This window comes from Triturus cristatus, chromosome 4_1 (assembly GCF_964204655.1).
Source record: "Triturus cristatus chromosome 4_1, aTriCri1.1, whole genome shotgun sequence".
NCBI lineage: Eukaryota > Metazoa > Chordata > Amphibia > Caudata > Salamandridae > Triturus > Triturus cristatus.
In genome coordinates this window covers 82,220,810-82,246,156 of record NC_140585.1, presented here as the reverse complement: position 1 = coordinate 82,246,156, position 25,347 = coordinate 82,220,810, and the positions used below count along the sequence as shown (strand labels likewise).

The 25,347-nt window shown below is 46.4% G+C and overlaps 1 protein-coding gene across 3 annotated transcripts in view; it reads left to right on the top strand.

Moving 5' to 3' along the window:
- ERCC1 (ERCC excision repair 1, endonuclease non-catalytic subunit) overlaps positions 1 to 25,347 on the top strand; it is a 161,237-nt gene that overhangs the window by 97,333 nt on the left and 38,557 nt on the right. For all 3 annotated transcript variants that reach the window (XM_085651682.1, XM_085651678.1, XM_085651679.1), the window contains exons 2-6: positions 17,251 to 17,327; positions 17,446 to 17,555; positions 21,592 to 22,041; positions 24,001 to 24,104; positions 24,734 to 24,833. In XM_085651682.1, the coding sequence (XP_085507808.1) occupies positions 17,481 to 17,555; positions 21,592 to 22,041; positions 24,001 to 24,104; positions 24,734 to 24,833 (729 nt within the window). In that variant the 5' untranslated portion in view covers positions 17,251 to 17,327; positions 17,446 to 17,480. The remainder of the gene's footprint in view (positions 1 to 17,250; positions 17,328 to 17,445; positions 17,556 to 21,591; positions 22,042 to 24,000; positions 24,105 to 24,733; positions 24,834 to 25,347) is intronic.

The following is a 25,347-nucleotide window of genomic DNA, read 5'->3' as shown; positions in this document are numbered from 1 at the left end:
CGGCAGAGGCGTCTTGGGGGCCCAGGTGAGGAGCTTGATTTCAGCCACAGCATTTTAGCCAGAGCACAGATACCCCGTTTTTAACTTTCATCCAGGACCCATGGGGGATAAAGGGAGCCGTTCAAGAGACATTTTCCCAGTTGCTTGTGTGAGGAGCATTCTGGGTACTGTAGTTCGCCGATGCGACTACAGTGGTGCAGTGCCTCTGACCCAGCCCACCTGGATGTGTCATCAATGACGAAACGAGGGGGAGTATTTCAAGTGTTCTGGCAGGAGAGTGCCGTGGCAGCAGGCATCTGAGGAAGACATTATGTTGAAACGCGTCATGCCATTGCTGATTTGAAATTAAACTAACTTACCTGGATTCCCCGCTGTGTCCCTCCAGTTCTTTGGTATGAAGGAACTTCTTTGGCATAAATTGCGCGCTGTGTCCTGGGCGCGCTAGGAGAAGACCCGCCTCGTTAAGTGGAAGGAGTCACAGGGGCAGCTTCGGCATTTTCTTTTCGTCCAAAGGTATTTGGAGTGCTCCAACCCACCGTACCCCTTTCCAGAATCTGTGTCGCTGCAAAGTGCAATCCGTGACTGCACGGAGGAATTCCGGGACATTGTATCCGTTATTTCAGGCCTGGCTGCATTGGGACCATTACGGCAGAGGCGTCTTGGGGGCCCAGGTGAGGAGCTTGATTTCAGCCACAGCATTTTAGCCAGAGCACAGATACCCCGTTTTTAGCTTTCATCCAGGACCCATGGGGGATAAAGGGAGCCGTTCAAGAGACATTTTCCCAGTTGCTTGTGTGAGGAGCATTCTGGGTACTGTAGTTCGCCGATGCGACTACAGTGGTGCAGTGCCTCTGACCCAGCCCAACTGGATGTGTCATCAATGACGAAACGAGGGGGAGTATTTCAAGTTTTCTGGCAGGAGAGTGCCGTGGCAGCAGGCATCTGAGGAAGACATTATGTTGAAACGCGTCATGCCATTGCTGATTTGAAATTAAACTAACTTACCTGGATTCCCCGCTGTGTCCCTCCAGTTCTTTGGTATGAAGGAACTTCTTTGGCATATATATATATATATTCGAGGCATATGAGCTGCAGATTACACACTTTTGCATAGATCGCCATCTGGTGTTGGGCCCGGATGTTTGCAGTTTGTTTTTCCTCTTGGAAAGTCTTTGGAAGTCACGAGGTCGGTGACTCCTCCCTTGGATGGTATTGCGCATGGGCTTCGGCTCCATCCTCAGATTGTTTTTTTCCGCCATAGGGCTCGGATGTAATACTTCGCGCTCCGGTTCCGAACGTTTCCAGTTCGACAATCGAAGCGGAATCCTCGCTCATCGCGGTATTGTTCAGATTCAAATCTCCTCAATCACCTTCGATTCCAGTCGACGGCGGCCTTCGGGCCTACCCAAGCTCCGGTCCCGGCTGATGGAAAGAACTCCTTTCAAGAAGTGCCCTCTATGTGGGTCCAAATTCCCCCACACCGATCTTCATGAGGTGTGAAACTGCTGCCTCTCCCCTGAGCACGAGGCTCGAGACTGTCCGGCCTGCAAGTCTTTCAGATCGAAAAAGACTATTCGAGATCGAAGGGCCAGACGAAACATGGCGCACTCCTCGACATCCGTTCCAGTCGACGACGTCGAAGATCCAGGACAGCAGCACACAGAAGAGGACCTAGTCAGTGCTTCTGAAGCCGACGACTCGGATGTGGAGGACATCACCCCGGCGCAGAGGGTCGTGAGTACTATACCCCCTCCCTCACCTGTGCCGACACCCAAAAAGGCTTCGGTCACGCCTTCGCCTCCGGGTCTAGGCAAGACCAGAGACACTGCTTCAAACACCCCACCTTCGGGCCCGGTGAAGAAGCCAAACAAGCCTTCCGGCGGCTCGGGCTCGAGCCAGCCCTCCAACAGTGCTGAGAAACACACTTCGGCACCGAAAAAGAGACCGGCCTCTACCTCGACACCGAGCTCCGCACCAAAGTCCTCGGTGTCGAAACCCAGCCTTTCAGTACCGATCAAACCCCATAAGGCCCTCGGCACCGACACGTCTACGCCGAAGCCCACCTCGGTGCCGACCAAGAAATCGGAGGTTCCCAAGCCCAGTGGGCACGGCACGTACAAGCCTAAAAAGTAATCAGCCCCGAAACCTTCGGCGCCGACGGAACAAACATTCACAGGAACTGTTTACACTGGATCCCTTGCAAAAGACTCTTACCAAGGATCCAAAAACTGGACATTTGGCACTCTCTTCTAAAAAGAGACATTTGGACAAACCGGCTCCGCCTCCACCTCCAAAGAGGAAGGACTCTGCTACCTCCCCTTTCAGAATGCCTTCCCCACCTCCTCCACCCTCTCCGCCTTCTCCACCCCCACCTCATCGCTCCCCGACCCCGTCTCCAGACCATGATGATCAGGGGGACCCATATTACGATCCAGGGGATGTGCCCCAAGACCCCACCCCTACAGGATCCCCAGACCCATGGGACAACTACAATAATCTAGACATTCCAGACGTCCCACAAGATGACCTTTACCCTTCCAGGCCATCTCCACCGGAAGACTCATTAGGTTTCCACCACCTACTTCAGAGGGCGGCACATTATCACGGGGTAGAGCTACACACTGACCCAGTAGAGGAGGATTTCCTCCTCGACACCTTTGATACCGCACATAGGTCTACCTCCATACTACCTATGCTCAAGGGGGTGATAAAACATGCGCCAGAGGTTTTTAAGGACCCAGTCAGGGCTAGGGTCATTAACCCACGCATAGAGAAAAAGTACAAAGCTGCCCCCACAGATCCTGCCTATATCAAAGGGCCAGCGCCGCTGGATTCCCTAGTGGTTTCCACTGCACGGAAACTCCTAGGCGTCAGGCGAAGCACCACCACCTGACAGTCAAAGCTACTGGACGCGTCAGTAAAGCGCACTGCGTCACAGGCAGCCATTATATGGCGTATCGTCAACACTCAAGCGCTATTGGCCAGATACGATAGAGTGCATTATGATGAATTAGAAACCATAATGCACCACCTCCCAGAAAGATACAAAAATAGGGCCAATTAATTAATTCAAGAGGGTAAGACTATAACTAACACCTCCATACGCTGTGCCTTAGACGCAGCAGACACAGCCTCCAGGGCCATTAACACTAGCGTCCTCCTCCGTCGCCATGCTTGGCTGAGAGTATCAGGCTTCAAACCTGAGGTACAGGCCTCCATCCTAAATCATCCCTTTGACCAAGAACACCTATTCGGGCCAAAGGTAGATGAGGCCCTCGAAAATGAAGGACACGGATACGGCGAAATCTATGGGAGCCCTGCAGTCACACCCTCCTAGGCGCTCCTTTCGCCGCTCTTCCTTTCGCCGCTCTTCCTTTCGGGGTACGGCTAGAGACTACTCCTCAGATAGCGCGTCCACTTCCTACAAATCCCCTGCTCAGTCCACCTTCACAAGTGGTTATCAAAGAGGCGGCTATAGGGGCAATAACAATAAAGGCAGAGGCAAAATAAATACCGCTCGCTCTGCCACACCGCCTACCCAATGACTCTCCGCCGCCCCCCCCCCCCCCCCCGCTCCCTCCATACCATCCCACACCGGTCGGGGGCAGGCTACAAAATTTCCTTCAGGTCTGGGAGACCATCACCTCAGACAAATGGGTGACCCAAATTATTCGCTCAGGGTACTGCCTAGAATTGACATCTACCCCCCCAAACATTCAACCCAGGCAACGCCCAATGTCACAAGAACATTCCACATTACTTAAACAGGAGGTAATCTCCCTCCTACAAAAACAGGCAATAGAACAAGTTCCCGCCAATCAGCAAAATTTAGGGGTCTACTCCCTATATTTTCTAATACCAAAAAGAGACGAGACTCTATGACCTATTCTAGATCTCCAGCCTCTAAACACATACATACATTTGGACCATTTTCACATGGTAACACTTCAGCAGGTACTTCTGCTCCTCTCCTAGAACGACTTTCTCACCACACTGGACTTGAAAGACGCATACTTTCACATTCCGGTACACCATGCTCACAGAAAGTACCTCAGATTTGTAGTGGACGGGCAACACTACCAGTTCAAGGTGCTCCCATTCGGGGTCACAACAGCACCAAGGGTATTCACCAAGTGCCTAGCGGTAGTGGCGGCACACCTCAGAAGACAGCACATTCACGCCTTCCTATATTTGGACGACTGGCTGATAAAAGCCACGTTCTACAACCAATGTGTACACCACACCGCCAGTACAATCCAACTACCTCACCAGCTAGGCTTCACGGTGAACCACCAAAAGTCCCAGCTAACACCATCCCACATAAAGCAATACCTCGGTGCCACCATAGACACCTCAAAAGCCATAGCCTACCCCAATCCTGCCAGGATTGCAAGCATTCAGGCTTTGCGTCAAAGATTCATACCTCAACACTCTCTTCCAGCAAGAGTGTTTATGCAACTGATGGGGATCATGGCCTCTTGCATTTTCATAGTGCCCCACGCAAGGCTCCAGATGCGTCCACTCCAAGAGTGCTTAGCGCGCCAATGGAACCAGGCCCAGGGGCAACTGACAGATCTGGTGTTGGTTGACGGTCGCACCCATCGCTCTCTGCAGTGGCGGAACACCACAAATCTTTCCAGAGGTCGACCGTTCCTGGACCCGGTTCCACAAAAAATACTAACAGACGCATCGCTCTCCGGCTGAGGAGCTCATCTATTACACCTCACCGTGCAGGGCACATGGACGCCGCAACAAAAGTTACTCCATATCAACCATCTGGAGTTACTGGCAATCTTTCTAGCCCTAAAATCATTTCAAACACAGATTTTAGGCAAAGCAGTCCTCATTCGCACAGACAACATGACGGCCATGTACTACATCCAGAAACAAGGCGGCACACACTCTCCACAGCTCTCTCAACTAGCACAGAGCATATGGAGATGGGCAATTCCGCACAAAATCTTTCTCCTAGCCCAACATGTCCCAGGAGTCCAAAACACCATGGCAGATCTGCTCAGCAGACAGACGCAGCAGATCCACGAGTGGGAACTTCACCCACAGGTTCTTCACCCGTTCTTTCAGATGTGGGGGCATCCACAGATAGACCTCTTCGCCACCCACGAAAACAAAAAATGCCCAAGCTTTGCCGCCAGATACCCACACCCATTGTCCAAAGGCAATGCGATATGGATGAACTGGTCAGGCAAATTTGCGTATGCCTTTCCACCTCTCCCACTAATTCCATTAGTGGTGCGAAAGCTACAACAGCATTCCCTCACACTGATCCTAGTAGCTCCAACGTGGGCCAGACAACCGTGGTACACCACGCTGCTGGAACTCTCGGTAGTACCACACCAAAAGCTACACCTCTCACCATGCCTCCTAACCCAGAACCATGGAGAGATCAGACACCCGGACCCAGCTCAGCTCAACCTTGCGATCTGGCTCCTGAGATCCTAGAATTCGGATACCTTAACCTTCCCCCTGACTGTATGAACGTCATCAGAGAAGCTAGACGCCCTACCACTAGAGCCTGCTACGCTGCCAAGTGGAAAAGATTTGTTGTTTATTGCCATAACAACACAATCAATCCTCTAGACGCATCTATACAGCACATCATATGCTACTTGCTCCATCTACAAAGGTGTAACCTAGCATATACATCCATTCGGCTACACCTCGCAGCAATTGCCGCTTACCTACAGAACAGACAGCACCTATCACTTTTCAGAGTGCCTGCCATTAAAGCCTTCATGGAAGGCCTGAAACTAATAATTCCCAGAGTACCACCCTCACCTGTGGAATTTGAATATAGTTCTCACAAGGCTAATGGGACCGCCCTTTGAACCTTTGCATAAATGCGAACTGCAATTTCTCACATGGAAAACAGCTTTTCTTGTAGCCATCACTTCCCTTAGAAGGGTCAGTGAGATACAAGCACTTACTATACAAGAACCTTTTCTCCAAATGCACCAGAACAAGGTTGTTCTCCGTACCAACCCAAAATTCCTACCCAAAGTCATTTCCCCTTTTCATCTAAACCAATCTGTAGAATTACCGGTATTTTTCTCACAACCTCAAACTGTTGCAGAAAGGGCTCTACACACGCTAGATGTTAAACGGGCCTTACTTTACTATATCCAAAGAACACAACCTTTCAGAAAGACCAAACAACTGTTTGTCTCTTTCTCTCCACCACACAAAGGCAACCCCATCTCAAAATCAGGGATAGCTAGGTGGATTGTAAAATGCATACAGATTTGCTACCACAAAGCAAAACGAACGCTATCTGTTCCCCCTAAAACCCACTCTACAAGGAAGATAGCGGCTTCTATGGCTTTTCTAGGGAACATCCCATTAGATGATATCTGCAAAGCAGCTACATGGTCAACACTGCACACTTTCACTAAACATTACTGTGTAGATGTGCAAACCAAGCAACAAGCTAGTGTGGGCCAGGCTGTACTAAAAACAATATTTCAAACCACTGCAACAGATACTGGTGGTCGCCGCTAAGGTTGCGAACTGCTATATAGTCTATGCAAAAGTGTGTAATCTGCAGCTCGTATGCCTCGAACGGAATATGCTACTTACCAGTATTCATCTGTTCTTGGCATGTAGAGCTGCAGATCTACACACGCCCACCCGCCTCCCCGGCTACCTGTATCTGTTCCAGTCTATCTTATTTAGATACAACACACATGGGTTTCTTCACTGTTATTACTACGCTCCATCTTTCCCTGTTGGCGAAAAACAATCTGAGGATGGAGCCGAAGCCCATGCGCAATAGCATCCAAGGGAGGAGTCACCGACCTCGTGACTTCCAAAGACTTTCCAAGAGGAAAAACAAACTGTAAACATCCGGGCCCAACACCAGATGGCGATCTATGCAAAAGTGTGTAGATCTGCAGCTCTACATGCCAAGAACAGATGCATACTGGTAATTACCATATATATATATATATATAATCGATTCATACCTAACAGTAAAAGGGAAAGGAAAGAAAATAGAAAATACAGCCCATGTATAAAAAATCTAGAAAAACATACAAAATGTATTCAAAAAAGTATTGTGAGGCTCAGACATATAAGATGGTACATATAACATTTGGTAAACATACACAACCAGACAGGTGGCAGACCAAGAAAGGTTACATAAAAGAAGTTCCAGAACAACACTGGAACTACAACAAACAAAACAATGTGTCCTCCATAAATTACAGACACAATTGCGTTGACGACGTTTCGACCTTTGTCATTAGTACATGGTCATCTTCAGGATCAAAAATTAGCTGAGCATCCCACCAAACAATTATTGATCGCAGGAAGGAAAACAAGCAAGATGGTAATCAATGCTTGTCTAGGGAAAATTATGTTTGTGTTAAAAATGAAGGAATTAACTGGAAGCACTTTATAATTCAGTGTCAATTATTTTTGGTCTCCCTAGCTGCTGGGAATTAATCTAGCAGAGCTGGCCACGGGAGAAAGGTTCCTTTTGTTTACACTTCCTACAAGCGCCCGAACTAAAATAAATTGAATTCGGGCAGCAACTCGAGGCTCCTATAGGCACAAACCGGGAAGTTGCCAAAGAAGTTGGCCTTAATGTCTCTGCCCTTTACCTGCATTCAACAGTGCAAAATTACTTGATGTCCCTCTTCGTAGAGTCATTTTGAATGGTTTTAAAGGCATTCAGATGACTTCTTGCTGGTGATGCCAGGTACCCCATGGATGATGTAGTTCCAGTGCTAACTGCAGAGCGCCTTGCCACTTACTCAATCGTCTTGCTGAGGAGTCTGTGGGGCAGATAGGTGAACCAAAGATGCTTCAGGGAGTCCATCCACCATTGTCAGAGAACTAACCCTGGTTTGGAAGGTCTTAACTCGCAGGATGTTAGTTTGTTGCTCTCATTTGACCCCATAATGAGGTCCATAAATTACTAACACAGACCACCCTTCCCACACTTTCATAGAAGCAGTCAGGAGCTGTGGTCCCAAGTGATCGCTGTCACCTCCAGCCAGCTCAACCCTCCAGTCTACAATGTAAATATGTGTTTCAAAATTCCAGTATTGAAAGCCAAAAACCAGGACTGGCAGAAGGTGCCTCAAGCAGCTCTGGGCCCAGAGCTGGGAAACAGATTTTCCTAGCTTTTGTGTCAGGCTGGATTTTATTAAAGACCTGGTGGCGAGTATTATGCAGTCTTTTTTTGCTGTTTATTTAATAGCAGCCAATCAAAAAAATAAACGGAACTAAATTACCCAGAAAACTCTGGATAAAAAAACTACAGGAAATGAGATCATAATAGCAGCACCAACAGGATATCGAGTTCCCCTAATAATTATCTTGAGTGAGAGCAACAAATCTTCTTTTCTTGTGGTGAGTTAGTCAAACTGAAGCATAGAGAGAAAAAGCAAAATGGAACTAATAGAAAAAGAACAGTTAATAAATCTTCCAGGCAGAACAACAGCAGGCGAGGAATAGTCCTTTGGAAGGGAAGAAGAGGTCCTTGAAGAACATTATCCAAATCCATTGATTATGAAAGTCCAGAATGTGAGAAAGTGCCATCATTCTTGCATGGTATGCGCCCACTTTTTGCTGAATTGCTGAATGTACTTTCACTGAGTGTGACCTGGACTCCTGCCAATCAGGTGCCCAGGGCCTATGTTCTTTCCCTAAAACCCAAATTGGCAAACCCTGGCCACATGTCAGCCCCTGGTAAATGGTACCCTAGGTACCCAGGGTCTTTTGACCAGGGAAGGCCTCTAAGGGGTGCAGCACTTATTGTGCCATCCGTAGAGGCCCTGTACCCTAACACAAACACACTGCCCTTGCAGGCTGAGTGTCTGGGTACAAGACAAAACAGAGAGGCGACATGGCACACATCCCTGTTTGCCATGCCCACAACCTACACTGCCCTGGTATCCATCAGCCACCCCCCTAGCTGGGTGCCCTATGCCAGTGGTGTGGGCACAGTAGCATGAGCCCTGTGCCCCTACAGTACCCAGGTCCATTCCTGGGCACTGTAAGTGCAGTGCTGCCATTTAGGAGTATATGGTGCTGGGAGCTCGTCAAACACGAGCTTTCACAGCACCATGATGGCAACACTGAAGAATGAGAAGTTTGGTATCAAACTTCTCAGAACATTAAACCCGCACTGATGCCAGTTCAGGATTTAATGTACAATGCACGACAGAGGGCATCTTAGAGATGCCCCCTGAAACTAACCTACAATCCACGTCTGGTCTGAGGGGCTGCCTAGGCTGCCACACAGCAGACATGTTGCTGGACCCCTGGGTAGGGAGCCATCCGCTCTCCTGGGCCTGCAACAATACACATCCTGGGCGAGGTGCTAGGTCTCCTCCCCTAGGATGGGCAAGGGGAAGCTTCAAAGGCATGCCGCCTTTGTGAGCTTCTCCAGGCCACATGCTGTACTCAGCAACTGGCCCCTACCGGTTCTACACCCCCACGATGGCGGGAAGACTGGCCGGAAACCCCAAGGAATGACAGGGGTTGTGCCAGCCTCTGCCAACCCCACCCCTCAGGTGGGGGAGGCGAGGTGAAACACATCCCTGGGCTCTCGCCATCTTGAAGATGGGGAGCCCTGCCCAAACAGTGCTAGGCCACTGCCCCCCTCCTACAGGAGAGTGGCAGGATAGGGGGTGTACCCACCCCAGGACAGGGACCCAGTGGTCCCTGCCCTTTACTTACCTGTAACGCCCCTAAATTTAGTATTTAGGGGCACCCTGAACCTTCCTTCCTCAGATTCCAAAAACAGCAAAGAAGATCAAGAAGAAAGAAGACCTGCCTTGCAGCTGCTAAGAAGAGGAAGACACCAACTGCTTTGGCCCCAGCCCTACCGGCCTGTCGACCCTCAAACCTGCTCTTGCTAAATCCCGGCACCTCCTGTGGCCAGCAACCTTACAAACCCCGGAGGACCTTGTGACTCTGAGCACCTGGGCCTCCCACGAGCAGTGGCTCTGCTCAAAGCAAGTATCTAACCCCTGGCATCTGCCCGGAACCGCGAACCCTGCACACTCTGCACCCGCCAAGCCTGGCCTGTGCTGGAGTGGACAAAGACCCCAAGGACGTCCCCCCCGGCTACTGTGACCCCGAATCTGGCACCCAAGGACCCACCTCTACGCTCCTGACGACGCCTGCAGCCTTAGAGCAAGGCACCCCCCCAACCGCGATCAACAGAGGGTAAGATTTCCCAACACCAAAAGGCACCCCTGCACCTGGCGCCTACGGCCCCCTGTGCCCGACTCCTGGGTACCTACCTATCCTCTAACTACCCAACTTACCTCTCGAAGTGGTGGTGGCACCTGAAGAATCTTTGTCCCCGAGCTTGCAGCCTTTGTTCGTCCTTGAGCTTTTCCATAGCCATCCATTGAGCGCCCGAAGGCTCTAAAGCACCCTGCACCCAGCTGCCCAAGTGGCCCTGGCAGTGCAACTTCTACTCCTACCTACTTCCCCATTTGCCGTGAGCAAGTGACCAGGAGCCCAGCTCCCACAGCCGCGTGGCCTGCTAGTCATAACCATACCATAACCCCACTTACCTGCTAAGTGAATTTCCTTCCATAGGATAACATTGGTAATTTGATTGGAAAAAGTTTCTAAGTGTCAACTTTTAAAATAGCAAAATATTGCTTAAAAATCACAACAGTAACTAAAACGAATTTACTCACTTGTTTCCAAGAACTGTCCCAGGACTGAATCTAGGATCCAGTCCTGGAGTTAGAAAAGTAATCCTGAAAGTAATCCATTGCACATAACTTAAAATTCCCATTGAGCTCAATGTATTATTGTGTTTGAAATTGTGTTGCCTATTGCAACAAACTGTAACTATTACCTGCAAAAGTCAATTGCCTATTGCAAAGTATTTAACTAAATCATCTCATTCTGAGAAAGTATATTTTGATACCTATTGTTGGTTCTGAAATAAAACCACATTTTGTTATACAAACCATTGGCCTAGAGTTCAGTTCTTGAGTGTGTGAGACCATTTGCTGACTGAGTGTGTACAACAAATGCTTTACACTGTCCTCTGATACTGCCTTACTGCTCGACCAAGCTACCACTTTAGAGAATAAGGTTATATCTAACTTTAGCCTCTGCCAAACCTCTGGGGATTGTGGACTCTGTACACACTGTACCTATTTGGGAACAGTATATACAGAGCCACTTTCTTACACAGAACAGTTAGGAGGTGGTGGAAGCACCAGATGATGGTGGGTGGAACTGCAGAAAACAAAACATGGTGGTTTATTTCAAATGGTGGGATAATACTTGCCTCTGCGTCTTCATTAAAATCTAGCCTTTCTGACACCAAGGCTAGGAAAATATCAATTTTGTTATAATACCAGAGGCTTATATGCTCGTTCAAAACATTGAAATAACAGAATCGGATATGTGTGCAATAGAAGGTTCTAAAAGTGTTAACGTTTGACCAATCTGCAAATTTGAGAATGTTGTGCAAACCTGTATAGGCCCAAAATGCCCTAGAAGCCATTGCTTCTCTGGCCAAATGGGCACCAAAATTATCAACATCAATACCAGCCAAAGACCTAATCCACTTAACCCAGTGAGCTAGAGAGGAAGAAGAAACAGGTTTATGGGGTTTCTGAAAAGAATTTAACAACTGAATAGACGAGGGGAATCTCAAATCTGCAGTTTGTGAAACGTAGGATTTCAAACTATTACCAACACATAATTTTGGTTGAGACAGGAAAAAGGTATAATGAATTGTAGACAAATTGGCCTTGGTATGTGTATGAATCTGAAAAGTAACACCAAGGGTAGAGCATTGGAAGGAGAACACATCAGACGCACGTTCCTAGGATAAACATAAAAGCATTGTCAATTTTGAAGATAACTGCTTGCCATGAAATTAACATCCCATAACATTTTGTACTTAGTTTGAGGAGGACTGACATAGCGTACTCCCTTTAACAGACGACAAACCAAAGGGTTTTCTCCAATGGGTCTTCCATCCACTCGAAGGTGTTCTGCAGAAATGGCTGACCTGCAGGTATTGATTGTGCGATAAGCCTTTCCTTGAGATGCAAGGTAAGCTAAAAAGTTGACACTAAGAGTCACATCTGCCGAAATGGGATCTGCTTCCCTGTCCAGCCACCAGCTACACCAGGCGAACCAGGTTTTTTTTTTTTAATAGAGACTGGAAGTGCCAGGGGCCCAAGATTGTTGGATGAGGGAGATGGCCTCCTGCAAAATTCCTGAGATTCTCCAGGATGACCTGAAAGTCTCCAGGCTATGAGAAAAAGGTATCCCCGAAGGATCAAATTGTGCTGAAGGACCTGAGGATTGAGTTAGAGATTAGGAAAATGAGGGGGCCAAACTGGGAAGTCCGATGAAAGTTCCATAAGAGTTGGAAACCAAGGTTGGGCCTGCCAAAAGGCAGTTATGAGAACCTGAGATGAATGCTGTCTGCAAGCTTGGGCTAGAACACACGCAATGAGAAGAAAGGGAGGAAAGGCATAGAGAAGAGATTGGGGCCAGGATTGAAGAAACTGGTCCGTAGCTAAGGCTTGAGGATCCGGTCTCCAACTGAAGAATGCAGGAAGTTTGGTATTGAGTCGGGAGGCAAATGCATGCCAAAGATAGAAGTAAGCTGATTGAATCCCGAAGGGTGCAGTTGCCAGTCGCTTGAGTCGAGAAGGTGTCTGGAGTACCACCCTGTTATTACATTCAGGTTTCCTGGGAGATAGACCGCTCTGATCGAGATTAGGCGTTGAAGACCATATTCATTTTGCCTTGTTCTCGTTTTTTTTTTTTCTTTTTTTTTTTAATAGGGCTGGATGGCAGAGGAACTTTCAAGCATCTCCAACTGTTTATATGCATGAATGACTTCTGATGAGACCTCCAGTTGAGAATTGACCGCATCTTGAACCCCACCTGTCTGACTTGCATCGGACTCTAAGACAAGATCTGGGGCGGCAGAGAAACTTGTACTCCTGGTCCAGGCATCTAAATGAGTCAGCCACCAAAGGAGTTCCTCTTTAGACTCTAGATCTAAAGAAACTGGGTCTGAATAAGCGAGACCTCTGAAGATGCCAGATTTTTAATCTATGAAGGGCCCGATAATGAAGAGATTCTGGAAAAATTGTTTGTATGGAAGAAGCTGGGAGCCCACCAAGCGGGCTAACGATCTCTGATAAAAATGCATGAGAGAAAGAGTCTGACGAATCTCCTTTTTGAGGAGGGGGACTTTTTGAAGAGGCAGTTGCAGAATAGATCGAGAAATGTCTGTTAGGAAACTGAGAAACCAGAGTTGAGAGGATGGAATAATCACAACTTTGGAATGTTGGTAAGAAAGCTGAGGTGAAGAAGTAAGTCTTGGTAAAATTGTAAATGAGTTATTAGAGCTTTTTTGTTCCATTATCAAGAAGTGGTCCAGGTAGACAATGAGTCTGATACCTTGCGCTCTGAAGAAGGCTGCAACCAGTTTGAGAATCTTGGTGAAACAACAAGGGGCTGAGGAAAGACCGAAGGGAACATTCTTGAAACAAAAGAAAGAAGTTCCCATTGGAACTGAAGAAACTTACTGTGAGAAGGATGAATTGGAACCGAAAGATAAGCTTCCTGATGATCTAATCTGACCAGCCAATCTTCTTGATGAAGGATATCTCGAATATGGAGAGTAGTTTCTATCTTGAAATGATAATTGACCATGAGATTGTTGAAAACCTTTAGATTTAACACTAGATGAAAACTTTCTTTCTTTTGCACCAGAAAGATGGTGCGGAGAAATCCTGAATGATTGAGATCTGTCTGGTCTATGGCTTCCTTGGTTAGAAGAGAAACAATCTCGTTTTAAATTAAATTAGATTGCTGTTTAGGAAAAATAGGAGGAGGGGGAAGATGGGATTCAATTGGGCTTTGATAGAGTTCTATTTGATAACCCTGCACAGCCTGAAGTATCTATGGATCTGAGGTTAGAGACAGCCATGCATCTAGATAAATCGCTAATCTGCCTCCTAAGGGAAATACAAACCAAACAATAGATGGACAGCATGCAGAACAATGTCATACAGTCACCCCAGGACAGAGATCTGGGCCTACATCCATCATTTTATTTATTTTTTACCCCCATGCGATTCCAGTTTGAACCCAACCATCCGCAAATCAGTCTTGACCCTGATCCTTATGGGAACAGTCCAGCCTGACCTGCCAGGCCAAGTTCTCCCTAGACACAAGCATCCTGGGACCGGTTTTGGGGTTTCACCCCTCATCAGCTAGGCTAGGTTGACTCCAGAGGCATGTAGAGCACGGGACCCATGTCTGGGCATACCTTTCCCACTGGGGGTAACAAATGCAAACAGAACAATTGATGGAAGAATGCAGAATGAGGTCATACATTCACCCCATACAGAGATCTAGGCCTAAATCCATGGTTTGTTTTTTTGCTCCCCATGCCATTCCAGTTTGAACCCAGCCATGTGCAAATCAGTCTTGACCCTGATCCATATGGGAACAGTCCAGCCCGAACTGCCGTGCCTGGTCCTCCCTGGGACCGGTTTCGGGCTTTCTCCCCTCATCAGCTAGGCTAGCTTGATTCCCGCGGCATGGAGAGCACAGGGCCCACGTCTGGGCATCTTCCAGTTCCATGTTTGTCATCAACCTTCTAACCAACCGAGCTCCGAGGCGCTCGTCATCAATTTTATTGCTACACGAGTATATCTTCATTCAGACGAGTGGTGGGGAAGGGCACTATCTTCCAGGACTGGGATGGTACTTGGGCTTCCAAGAATAATCTTCAGCATGTTTTCTTGTAAGCTGTTTGCTGTAGTTAGTTTTTTTGTGTGTCATGGTGTGGTTTATTTTTTTGTATTTGTTTATTAAATATACACTGTAAATGCTAATAGTGTTACTTGGGTTGCTTTTGAAAAGTTGCCGTTCATGGAATTGACAAGTGTTTCTTTTAGTCTCGGTGGGGCTCGATTTCCCCCTCCAGGATATCACAAGGGAGTTCAATACTTTGTTACGAGTCATGCCAGCGTCTCTTATTAACATATAAAATACTTAATTCTAGCAGCCACTTTTAACTCAAGAGAGTCGGGGTTACGGCAGGGGGGGCTATCTGTAAAGACTTATCAGGGTGCCCGAAGAGCAGGTTCTGACCAAGGGCCATATGTACGAACACATTTTCCCATTGACACAGAATGGGTAAAACCCTTTGATACATCTGGCCCCAAGTCACAAGGCCAACCCAGCATACTAGACTACACAGTGCTTTGAATTGTCCAGCAAGCAGCCTCATTCAGCTTCCAGGGTGCCCTTTCAGACATATGCTGTCGCATCTCCAACACGGTCCTCGTGCAATCAGGATTTCACGTTTTGAGTGACAGTGTGATGCTCTGCAGCGTGTAAGATGCGCAGCCTAGCTGACTGTCAGTTGTCTGCTGGTTTTATCAAAACCACCAGACAACGGCTGAGCTAGAGAGAAACCAAAAATGTTTGTGCCTCAGACCAAATCTGCCTGCTCTAAACGTGCAAAACAGTTCTCACGCCATTCAGCATGGCATGGGGCGGGGAAGGGCCAGTGGGTACACCTGACTGGTAAGTACAAATCCTCTATGCCAAACACATACCGGTCACCTGTATGTCTCTGGGCCCTTTTCTTGTCACGTGAGCCATTCCTTGTAAGGTCACAGAACCCAGAAGGCCCCTGCCTCCTCCATTTTTTGAGGAGTACAGGGTGTGCTGCAGCCCCCTCAGAATTACCATACTGGAGTTCAGAAGGTGAACGACCAATATAGATGCTTTTAAATTGGGTTTTCATCTTAACTCCTTTGTGATAAAGACAAAGGTCAAAGGTCAGGCTAGGTCATCTGACACACTGCTGCTTATTCTTTTCACATGGTGATGGGTGCTTGCTTTTAACTGCAACGTTAGTGCACTTAGTAAAGAGAAGTATCTAACAGTCTTGCTGGGGTACAGGGAGTGGGAAAGGAAAGGCTGTGGGATCTTGGTTTCTTTCTAACACACAACAAAATTTAAATACCTGTAAATGAACCAAACACAAATTTCAAAATCGATAATCAGTTAGAAAGCACAAAAGAAGCACATTTGTTGTAATTCTGAAGGGTGAGGGATACAAACATTTTAATAGGGTCCGAACAAATCAAGTCACTTTACTTGGCAATGTGCAAATTATAAATTCTTGGTGAAGCCCGATTACTGTTTGTGAGCCATGGTTTTATCGGTAAAACTTCCCCAGTGTGAATTGTGTGGCAATTTCAATGGAAAATGTGGTGTTGGTAGAGGGAAGTGTGCCAAACCATGCTTTATTAATATTTTTGTGACAGTGTGCTCCAAAATGCATCACCAGCTACACCCTTACCACTCCCCTGCTGAATGGGCGTGGCTTGCTTACTATACCTACTCTTCGTATGACACTAGGATTTTTTACAATTCTTATGAATTCAGTGAGGTAAGTGCTGCGCAGCGGTCCTGTAAACAGGGCCACAGGAAGTATGTGGCATTGGTGGACCAAATTATGTGGCAGGGTGAATTAAATGATGCAGCAAGGAAAACACAAAGCATAATGTGGCGCCTTCTGTGGCAGAATTATTTCACTATTTTGTAATGATAACACTTATTATTACTAGTTAAGCAAATGTGTCACCTTATTAGTACCAGTTTGACCTGAAGACAGCACTCAGCAACTCGGAAGGTGACCAGTAAGCCTCTACCAAGGAACTTTTGATCTGTTTGAAATAGAATGTTTTTCATTGAAATCTGCAAAGTATGTATCGGGTGGTGTAGTATGTGGCTAGAGTTGCAAATCCACAACTATGTGGAAAATGTAGCAGCCACAGGTTTGCATAATTTAAGTTCTTCCTATAAATCATTGCTGGTCATTCATAGTCTGTGCCTTGAACACATTCCTCCAACACTCCTCGAGCAGGAAGGACAACATTGGTTTTCTTTGTCTCCAGAAACAGTAAAGCTCGGGAGATAGCAATGAGTTGCTACAAATGCACTTGAGAGAGTTGTCCACCCGAGCAGAGCATTTGTGGGTGAATGGAAAGGGCCATGAATTAGCTGATGAAATCATGAATTAGTCACATTGCGCATATGGTCTTGTAGCCCGAAACCTAAAAGCAAAGGATTTGCAGCTCAGGCACGTGACCCTATGTGAGGCTAAAAAAAGAAAATGCAAAATCATGATACAATAGGTCTTTGTTGAGATTATATTCACTTTTTAATGTCGTTTTCCTTTCCTTTCTTCAGCTCTGCCTGATTCTGCAGCAAGCCAACAAAAAGAGGGAGCAGCAGCTGCACAGCCAAAGCCTTCTGCAAAGCCACTGGTGAGCTTGTGTCCCAGTGTGCTAACCCTTCTCCAAATACACTAATGATCTACTTTTCAGTAGTTTCACTGTAAATATAAATATACAGCCTCTGAAGTTGTTGCTTGTCCCTTCCTAGGGTGCGCTGTTGACGCTTGCCCCGGCATTGCCACCATGAGTGAAGACGATGGCCCAGCCGAGAGGAAAAAGCGCTTTGTGCTGCCATCTCAGGACCTCGACATTGCTCCGGTAAGAGTGGGCAGAAGGGTGTAGAGGCACCAGAATATTGCTTTTATTTGTATCGTGTTGAGCCAGTCGTTCACCAAAGCCCCCTGAAAGGCAATGTAATAAATGTGTAGGTCTGCCATCCCCATACCCCCGTCGTAGGGGAACTGTTGGCAGCTGTTGAAGGCGATACGAGCTCGATCCCCAGCCCAAAGGAAGGACAATTTATGGAATGGAGAGCAGTAAACCATTGGATAGGGAGGGGTATATTCTGGAAGACATATAGGATTTGGGGTAGTACAATCATTGAAGAGTATGTGGAGGAGCAAACTACCCCAGCGCTGAAGGTCTTTTTCATGCATGCGGTGTCTCAGAGACCTGTTGTGTACAACCTATGGGCTTCAGCCCGCCCATAGGCTTCCTGTTTTCTCACTCCATCGTCCCTCTCTTATCCTTTGTCCCAGTTTGTCCAGGGAATACTTGTCATACCTCTTCCTGTGTTTGGCCTTCCTAAAGAGCACGGATCAATTACTTGTGCAAATCCACTGCTCCCTGTTAGGGAGCTACTTTTTTTCTTTGTATTAGAGCACTCCATACGAGTGCTCCTGGTTTCACAAGCTCCGTCTCCTCCCACCCGCCCCATCCCTGTTACTACTTTCCATCTTTGGATGGTGTATGTTGTTGTTTCATTATTAAAGGCATTTGACAATCTACATCAGTTATTTTTTACGTTTCTCGAAGAAAAAATACATTTTCACATAAAATCCAAAGCGTATTGTCACTTTCATTGGATACACTATCAAAATATTTGCTTTTTTAAAAAAGAATAAAGCTTGTCGCGTTGCTTAGTCTTCAAAAAACGGTTATTACTGTTTTTTTCGAACAATTGGGATCCATGGTTCGAATTTTAAAATGGCCGACGTGCTCATAGTCTGTGAGCATGAGCTCTGACGTCAGAATAATTGGCTGACCTACCAGTGTTGCTCTCTTTTGCTGTGTTCATCCTTTCTCCCAAACTCTTGTAATCTTATTGGCTGACTCGGAACCCGCAGAGATGTCTGGTCACCATGGGCAGCAAGACGGCTACCGCCAGCAGGGTAGTTCGGGTAACTTTTCAAATGCTCCCCTATTTGAAAGGAGAGACTCATAAGGGAGGGCTAAAGACAGCCCCTAAAGTGGAGCAAATGTGCTGCTTTTTATAATGAGTGGTACAAGAATTCTACGAAGGTTAATAATGGTTATAAAAACTCTGGGTGTTATGTTTACTGATTCGAAAAGTATTGCGGTCCTTGAAACTTTGTGCAGGAAATGTATAACTATAGTAATGTATTGCAGAAACTGTGCACACTCCAGGACCATACTCAAGAAGGACCAATCAAGCTTATTAAACGCCTTTTCAAAGTTTATCAGGAGCAGTGCTGCCAGGTGGCGGAGGGGGTGGCCTGGGGCAAAGCCAGCTGGACTTTACGGATTAAGTACTGCATGCCACGGGCTGGCTTGAAGCCGCACTGATGAGGGTGGGTCCGATACAGCAGGGTTAAATGAAACGATTGGCCAAGACCTTAGCAAGCACCTTGATCACTGAATTGATGAGGGATGTGGGCCTATAGGACGCACAACTATCCAAGGATTGGCCCGCCTTGGGAATGACCACAATCGAGGCCATGTCAAGCTCTTGGGGAAAGGCGCCTGTACGCGCATCCTCAGAGTATATGTCCAGCAGGGGGCTTGATTAAAACGAACTGAAACCTACAAGCACAACCTCGGAGTTCATGTCCAGAAGGGGCGGGATCAAAACGGACTGAAACCTACAATAGTATTCGATAGGGAGCCAGTAGAGGCCGGGGATCTTACCAAAGGACATGGCCGAGAGTGTCACCCCAATCTTGTCAGCCATGATTGCCTGGGCCAGTGAGCGGGGGGGTTTTCGGAAGAAGGATCTTAGCCTGTAACGAGTGCGCCAGTAGCGGGTGTGCCACCTCCCGGGGAGGCAGAGGCCTAGGGCATACAATTCCCGGTAGGAAGTAGGTAGCAAACACCCGCAGAATGTTAGGGGAACATACTTAAAACAATCATTAAACGATGCTAACTAAAGTGCATTTAAAACTGAAAGAACATGCATTTGAATAAATTAATTTATGAAATGCAATGAGGATTACTTAAATAGGAAAATTTGAAACCTATATTGGGAGAAGAATGGGAGTAGAGAGACATATGGTAGTGGCCTGAGGCAAGGGTGTGAGCTGAGGATGGCGGATCTAAACCAAGTGAGAGGATGGTCATTGATTGAAGTATTGCTGGAATGCGGGAGAGGTAAAAGTTAAGGTTATCTGGGGTGCCATGAGACCAGGTCTTAGTACCCTTTATGGAATGCAAACACTAGCCGCTGCGTTGTTGACTCCATTCTACATGAAGTCGGGACATGACGCTGACGGGAACAGGTCATGTCTTGCACCCCGTTTTCAGGGAGGATAGGTGGACTGGTGCTAGGGTTCCTTGACCTGCACTCTGTGTTGATTGTGGGGTGCTGCTTCTGGATGCCCTCTCCTTTAAAGCATGTGACATTGTGGGGGTTCGCCCTCCGCAGTGGGAAATGCTCATAGTTAAGAAAGAAAATTCACCCCAGAAGTTTGTTTAAAGTGATAAGATTTCAATGCACTTACTTGTGGTAAAATATTCTTCTTGGCTTAATTGATGTTTAATCTGTTTATTCATCAATGAAATATTTCTTGTGGTTCTCTGAGCAAACCATATTGTTTTATCAAACATAAGTAACGCATTTTTATGACGCATTTGAGGATGAAACTCCTCTTCTGGACAACATCTTTTCACTTTCATCTCTAACGAGTGGTGCCCAAAACAGCTTTTTATAATTTGCTTTTAACCATTTGAATGATGGTTTTGGAAAACATCCATCCTCTGTTGAAACTTAACTACACTTAAATGATCAGTTACAGAGCAGTCCCATATAGAGTCCATATAGAGTTTGGCAGGATCCGCCATCGAAGAAGCACATGTCCCCTTCTCGTGTTCACACTTCAGTTCCGTTCAGTTGTTTTGATGTAGAGCAGGGCTGGCCGGCCCGGCCTCCCTGCGCCAGTTGCAACAACCTCAACCGAGCCTCCCTAATGAACCCCTTGACCTCAATCCTCACTTCTGAAAAGGGGTTTTTAAAACCTTTCAGAAACAAAGCTCCGCCTGCTGCCTTCTAAGGGACAGGAAGCACACGGCTCGGATTTGTAGGAGTGTGTCGGGGTCCTGCTGGTATTCGTAGCGCTAGCAGGGCTGTAATCTACAATAATCTGTCTTTCCTTAATTTTATATAACCCATGTCAGTGGACAACTCAGCCCCAGCTTGTTGTCAATATGGCCTGATTTAATACTTCTGTAACAGAATTGATGCAGTCTGTTCCTGAAGTCCTGCTCATTATCAAAGGGTCCCCTGGTATGGAATGCTGGTCTTAGTAGTTTAAAGACTAAGAACACATTTCTCTCAAACAAAACATGACCAGTATTATTCATCATTCAGTCCTTTCGCGTTTAGTGTTCAATTTCTCCATCCAGTGCAGCTCATGTTGGTGTAATTTTTATTCGTATCACCACCTCTTAAGGGTAATTGTACTTGTTTACAAATTTGGTTGGCACATTGTAGAATTTAATGTCATTGTTCTAGATAGCGTCATCCAGGACTAGATTTAATATTGCATTAGTTTATTTATGTTTGCCAAATCCTATTTTGAAAAATAATCTTATGTCCTTCATCCTGGCGGGCAACAGCTGCTAGTTGCTACTGCCCTTTATATGCGAATATTGTTATTACGTGCTTTAGCAAATGGTACTTTTATAATATCACCGTCTACGTTTACAAAAGCCACAATTTTTGAGTAGGTGCTGTTCTTTCAGCCAGACCTAATGCTCGTTCTGTCGCAGAATCCTCCACTTCACACCCTTCCCATTTCATTGCACCTCTAATTTGGTGTCTGTCCCACCATGAACAATCTATTTTTGTAAACCTGTAAATCAGTAATATCTTTTCTGTTTTCTCTCTCTTGTGCCCCAGGTGAAGCCCCTCTTCAGGTCCATGGCTGGAGGTGATACATCAGCACGGGGTGGACCGGTGGCACCACAGCCGCAGAATACCGGGACATATGCAGACTATATCTTCAAGCAAACAGCCAGTGTGTCAGCACCCGTTCGCCCAGTTGGTGGAGGGCATGGACCTTTGAGGACCTCCAAGCCCCCAGCGGCACCTACACCGGGTGCACTGATATCAGGGGTTAGGAGGGCAGGTGCTTCTGTTGAGACTGTGCCTACTGCTACAGTGGCTGCACGAGAAGTTGGGTCTGTGCAACTGCCACCTGCTGGCAGTGCAGGTCAGACAAAAGAGCCCACTGTTGATGCAGCACAAGAGATAGTACCACAGGTTGAAACTACATCAGGGGAAGAAAAGGCAGCGGTCCCAGCGAAAGCCATCGGGAAAGGAAACTGTCTGGTGGTGAGCCCCCGCCAGGTGAGCAGAGATGTGCATGGCCTCTGATCCCTTTTGACCTTGATCTCTATCCACCAATTGTTGTCGTCTTTCTCATGGTTGTAAGTTATCTTAGATGGTACATCCCCTTTTCTCATTTCCCCTTCCTCTTCCTTACCAAAAGTGAAGGTGAAAGACTGTTTAGCTTGCTTTGTCCGTGCCAAGATTCCGCAAGGTTCCTCTAATCCCCATAGAGGTTTCTAACAAACCATGGGACACATTTGGTCTCAAAATTATTGGACCCATGAATTTGTCCCATGTAATTAACAAGTACATGTTTGTAATGGCTGGTTATCATTCACATTGGATCACGATCACATCTGTAAGCACTTCCGCGTTAATAGAATTTGTTTTGAGTACGTTCTCCTGGGAGGGCATTCCTGGTACCATTGTTACGAACAATGGGGTGTAGTTCACCTCAGAAGAGATGATGCAGTTCATAAGAAACGTATCCATCAACCACGTAAAGACCCCCCTCTATTGCCAAAAAGCTAACGGTCTAGTGGAAAGAGTGAACAGAATGATTAAATAAGTCATACAATTAGCTCATACCACTGGGGAGCAAATTGTTAAAGCGGTGAGAAAATGGTTATGGTCATATCACATCACTCCAAATGCTGTATCAGGAATATCGCCATTTATATCCCTAAAAGGAAGGAATCGGGGCTCTAAGCTCACTCCTAATTGGCTTAATGGGAATAATCCTGTATGGATAGATTGAAATTCGGTCAAAGCAAAGGTGGAAAATCAACAGCAAGAGTACAAGAGGTGGTATGACAACAAATGGGGAGCAAATAATGGTGATTGGAGTGAAGGACAATGGGTAGTTATTAAAAGACCCTACAACACACGCAACAAATTCACATCATTCTCCTATCTGGAGAAAATGAAGAGCTGCAAACAAAATACTGTAGTGCTTGAGGATGGTCGCTCTTGGCAAATGGATAACGTAGCCCGCTGCCCAGAAGCTCTCATCCCAGGCAATAGACCTCCTGGGAGTGTTCCCAATGCTTCTCCTAATACACCAGAATCTAGGAAAGCCTTGAATCGTCGACCGCCAAGTTGGCAATCCGATTGCAAAATGAATTAACTGCATATTGTAGGTTACCTGTTTGAATATGGACTTATTACTGCATTGTCTTATGAGAATTCTTATTTTTCGGTTTGATGGAGATGTCGTGCGTTATCTTAGATGGTACATCCCCTTTTCTTCCCTTGTCCCATTCCCCCCTCCTCTTCCTTCCCATTGGTATTGTCTTGCAATCTAAAATAGAACATTCGCCTGTAGCTCGCTGTAGAATGTTGGCTTTGTGAGACTTAAGTTGAGCTTATGGCAGTTGTGCTCTGTAGCGCCCTTTCTTACCTCATCTGGGGTGGTATTTTTCTTCCCTCACACATTTCTTCTCTCTTGCTCCACCCATGATTGCTGTATTCCAACCTTTGTCTTCCTCATGTTGTGCTTCTGTATTCCCTTTTTTCGATCTTATCTTTATTTCTCTCAATTAATTTATGCCTGTCTTTTTTACCTCTGCTGTTTTGAAGTTTATTTTGTTTTTTTCCCTAGTATTGCGTTCTAGTAAGTCCACACTCTGAATAGGGTTTTTTTCTGCTAATAGTAGATTTTTTAAAGGCCTCCTTTTTCTTTTTTTAGCTACATATCTGCTTTTATTTTGCTTATTTTATTTTTTATATTGGTTCTGATATGTCCAATCAAATCAAAATATACTATGTTCTGTCCATTTTTAACTTTGTTAATCCCTTCTGTCACTACCTTCAGTTTCCCCTTTCCCGCTTCCAGTTTCTCTTTTTTTAATTATTTTTTGGGGGGGGTTTTGCTCTTACCCTTCTTTAATGATATTTACACGCTCTCTGTGTCACCTTTTTTCTTTATCTGTGAAGATTTCTGTGACAGATATAACTATCAAACTTCTCTTCCCTCAGAGAGGAAACCCAATCCTGAAGTTTGTCCGGAACGTCCCATGGGAGTTTGAGGATATCGTTCCTGACTATGTCATGGGTCCCACCACATGTGCCCTCTTTCTCAGGTCAGTCAACCTTGTTATTCTTCCACCAGTCCTGCCTTTGCACTCTGAAGGGGTTGTGGAGATCCATAAATAGAATGGGATCAGTGTGATGCTGCTGGTCAGGGACAGGTGCACTTGCATAGGGGTGTAAAGTGGGCCCCACATCTAATGTTTTACAGTTGAGCCTACCGCACAGGTACAAGAGTACATGATATGTGCCAGATTTTCAGGGTTACCATCAGCTGTGTAAGTGTGTTAAATTTAGATTCATTTGTAGTTGGAGGCCTCCTGGCCCTATTGTGGACAATCAGTTTTAGGGGTGCATCATATTATGCATGATTGAGGTGTGTTGGCAGAACTGCAAGGGGGTATCCATACTGCAGTTCCAGTAAGGACTGTATGAGAGGATGAAGGCGCTCTGGTCGCATGATTGGTGGGTATTGGATTGGATTACGAGGTGGGTGTTCTTAAGAACCAGGGCAAAAGGTGTTACAAAAGCCGTTTTAGGAACGGTATGTGAGATCCCAGTCCATGATAGTTGGGCGAGCTGTAATGCACGGTTGAGCTGCACTGGTAGTGTTGGCATCTGTCATTGTTGTCCCCTTTGAGCTGTGCAGAGACATAGTGTGATATTTATCTCTGTGCTGCAGCCTCCGTTATCACAACCTGAACCCCAACTACATCCACGAGCGCTTGAAGGTGCTGGGACAGTCGTTCGCACTGAGGGTCCTCCTGGTGCTGGTTGACGTGGTAAGTGGACAGCACTTGACGATCCCTTGAGGTTGCTTGGGAGGGTCCCTGGAGCATTGAGATTTGCAAGTGAAAGAGGGAAAAATCAGCATTTTTTACCATAACGCATTTTGACGTGCTGAAGACTCGAGCTCTGGGGAGTATTCCCGCATGAAATCCATCCGCATGCTGCAGCTTGTTGTTTGCACCCTGATATTCCCATCTCGAAGGAGCTGAACTTGTACCTGACCGGATAGTGTTTTTTTTTTTTTAAGGTGTATCCCTAGCTCCTTAGCATTTCATGTGTGCTTTCCTGATATGTAGTAAGTAAGATGAAGTAATCTGTGGGATTAGGAATGGTTGGAGTACTGGCTTCTTTTTTTCCCCCTGAAAATTCCAAACAAAATGATCTCTCTGTCTGTGTAGATGTAGAAGCGATGCTTGCTCGGGAGAGATTTATAGAAAAACTGAAAGCATTTGTAGAATCAAGGCAGCTGTGACATTTCTCGATTTCTTCTTGTGTAGCAGGTTTTGG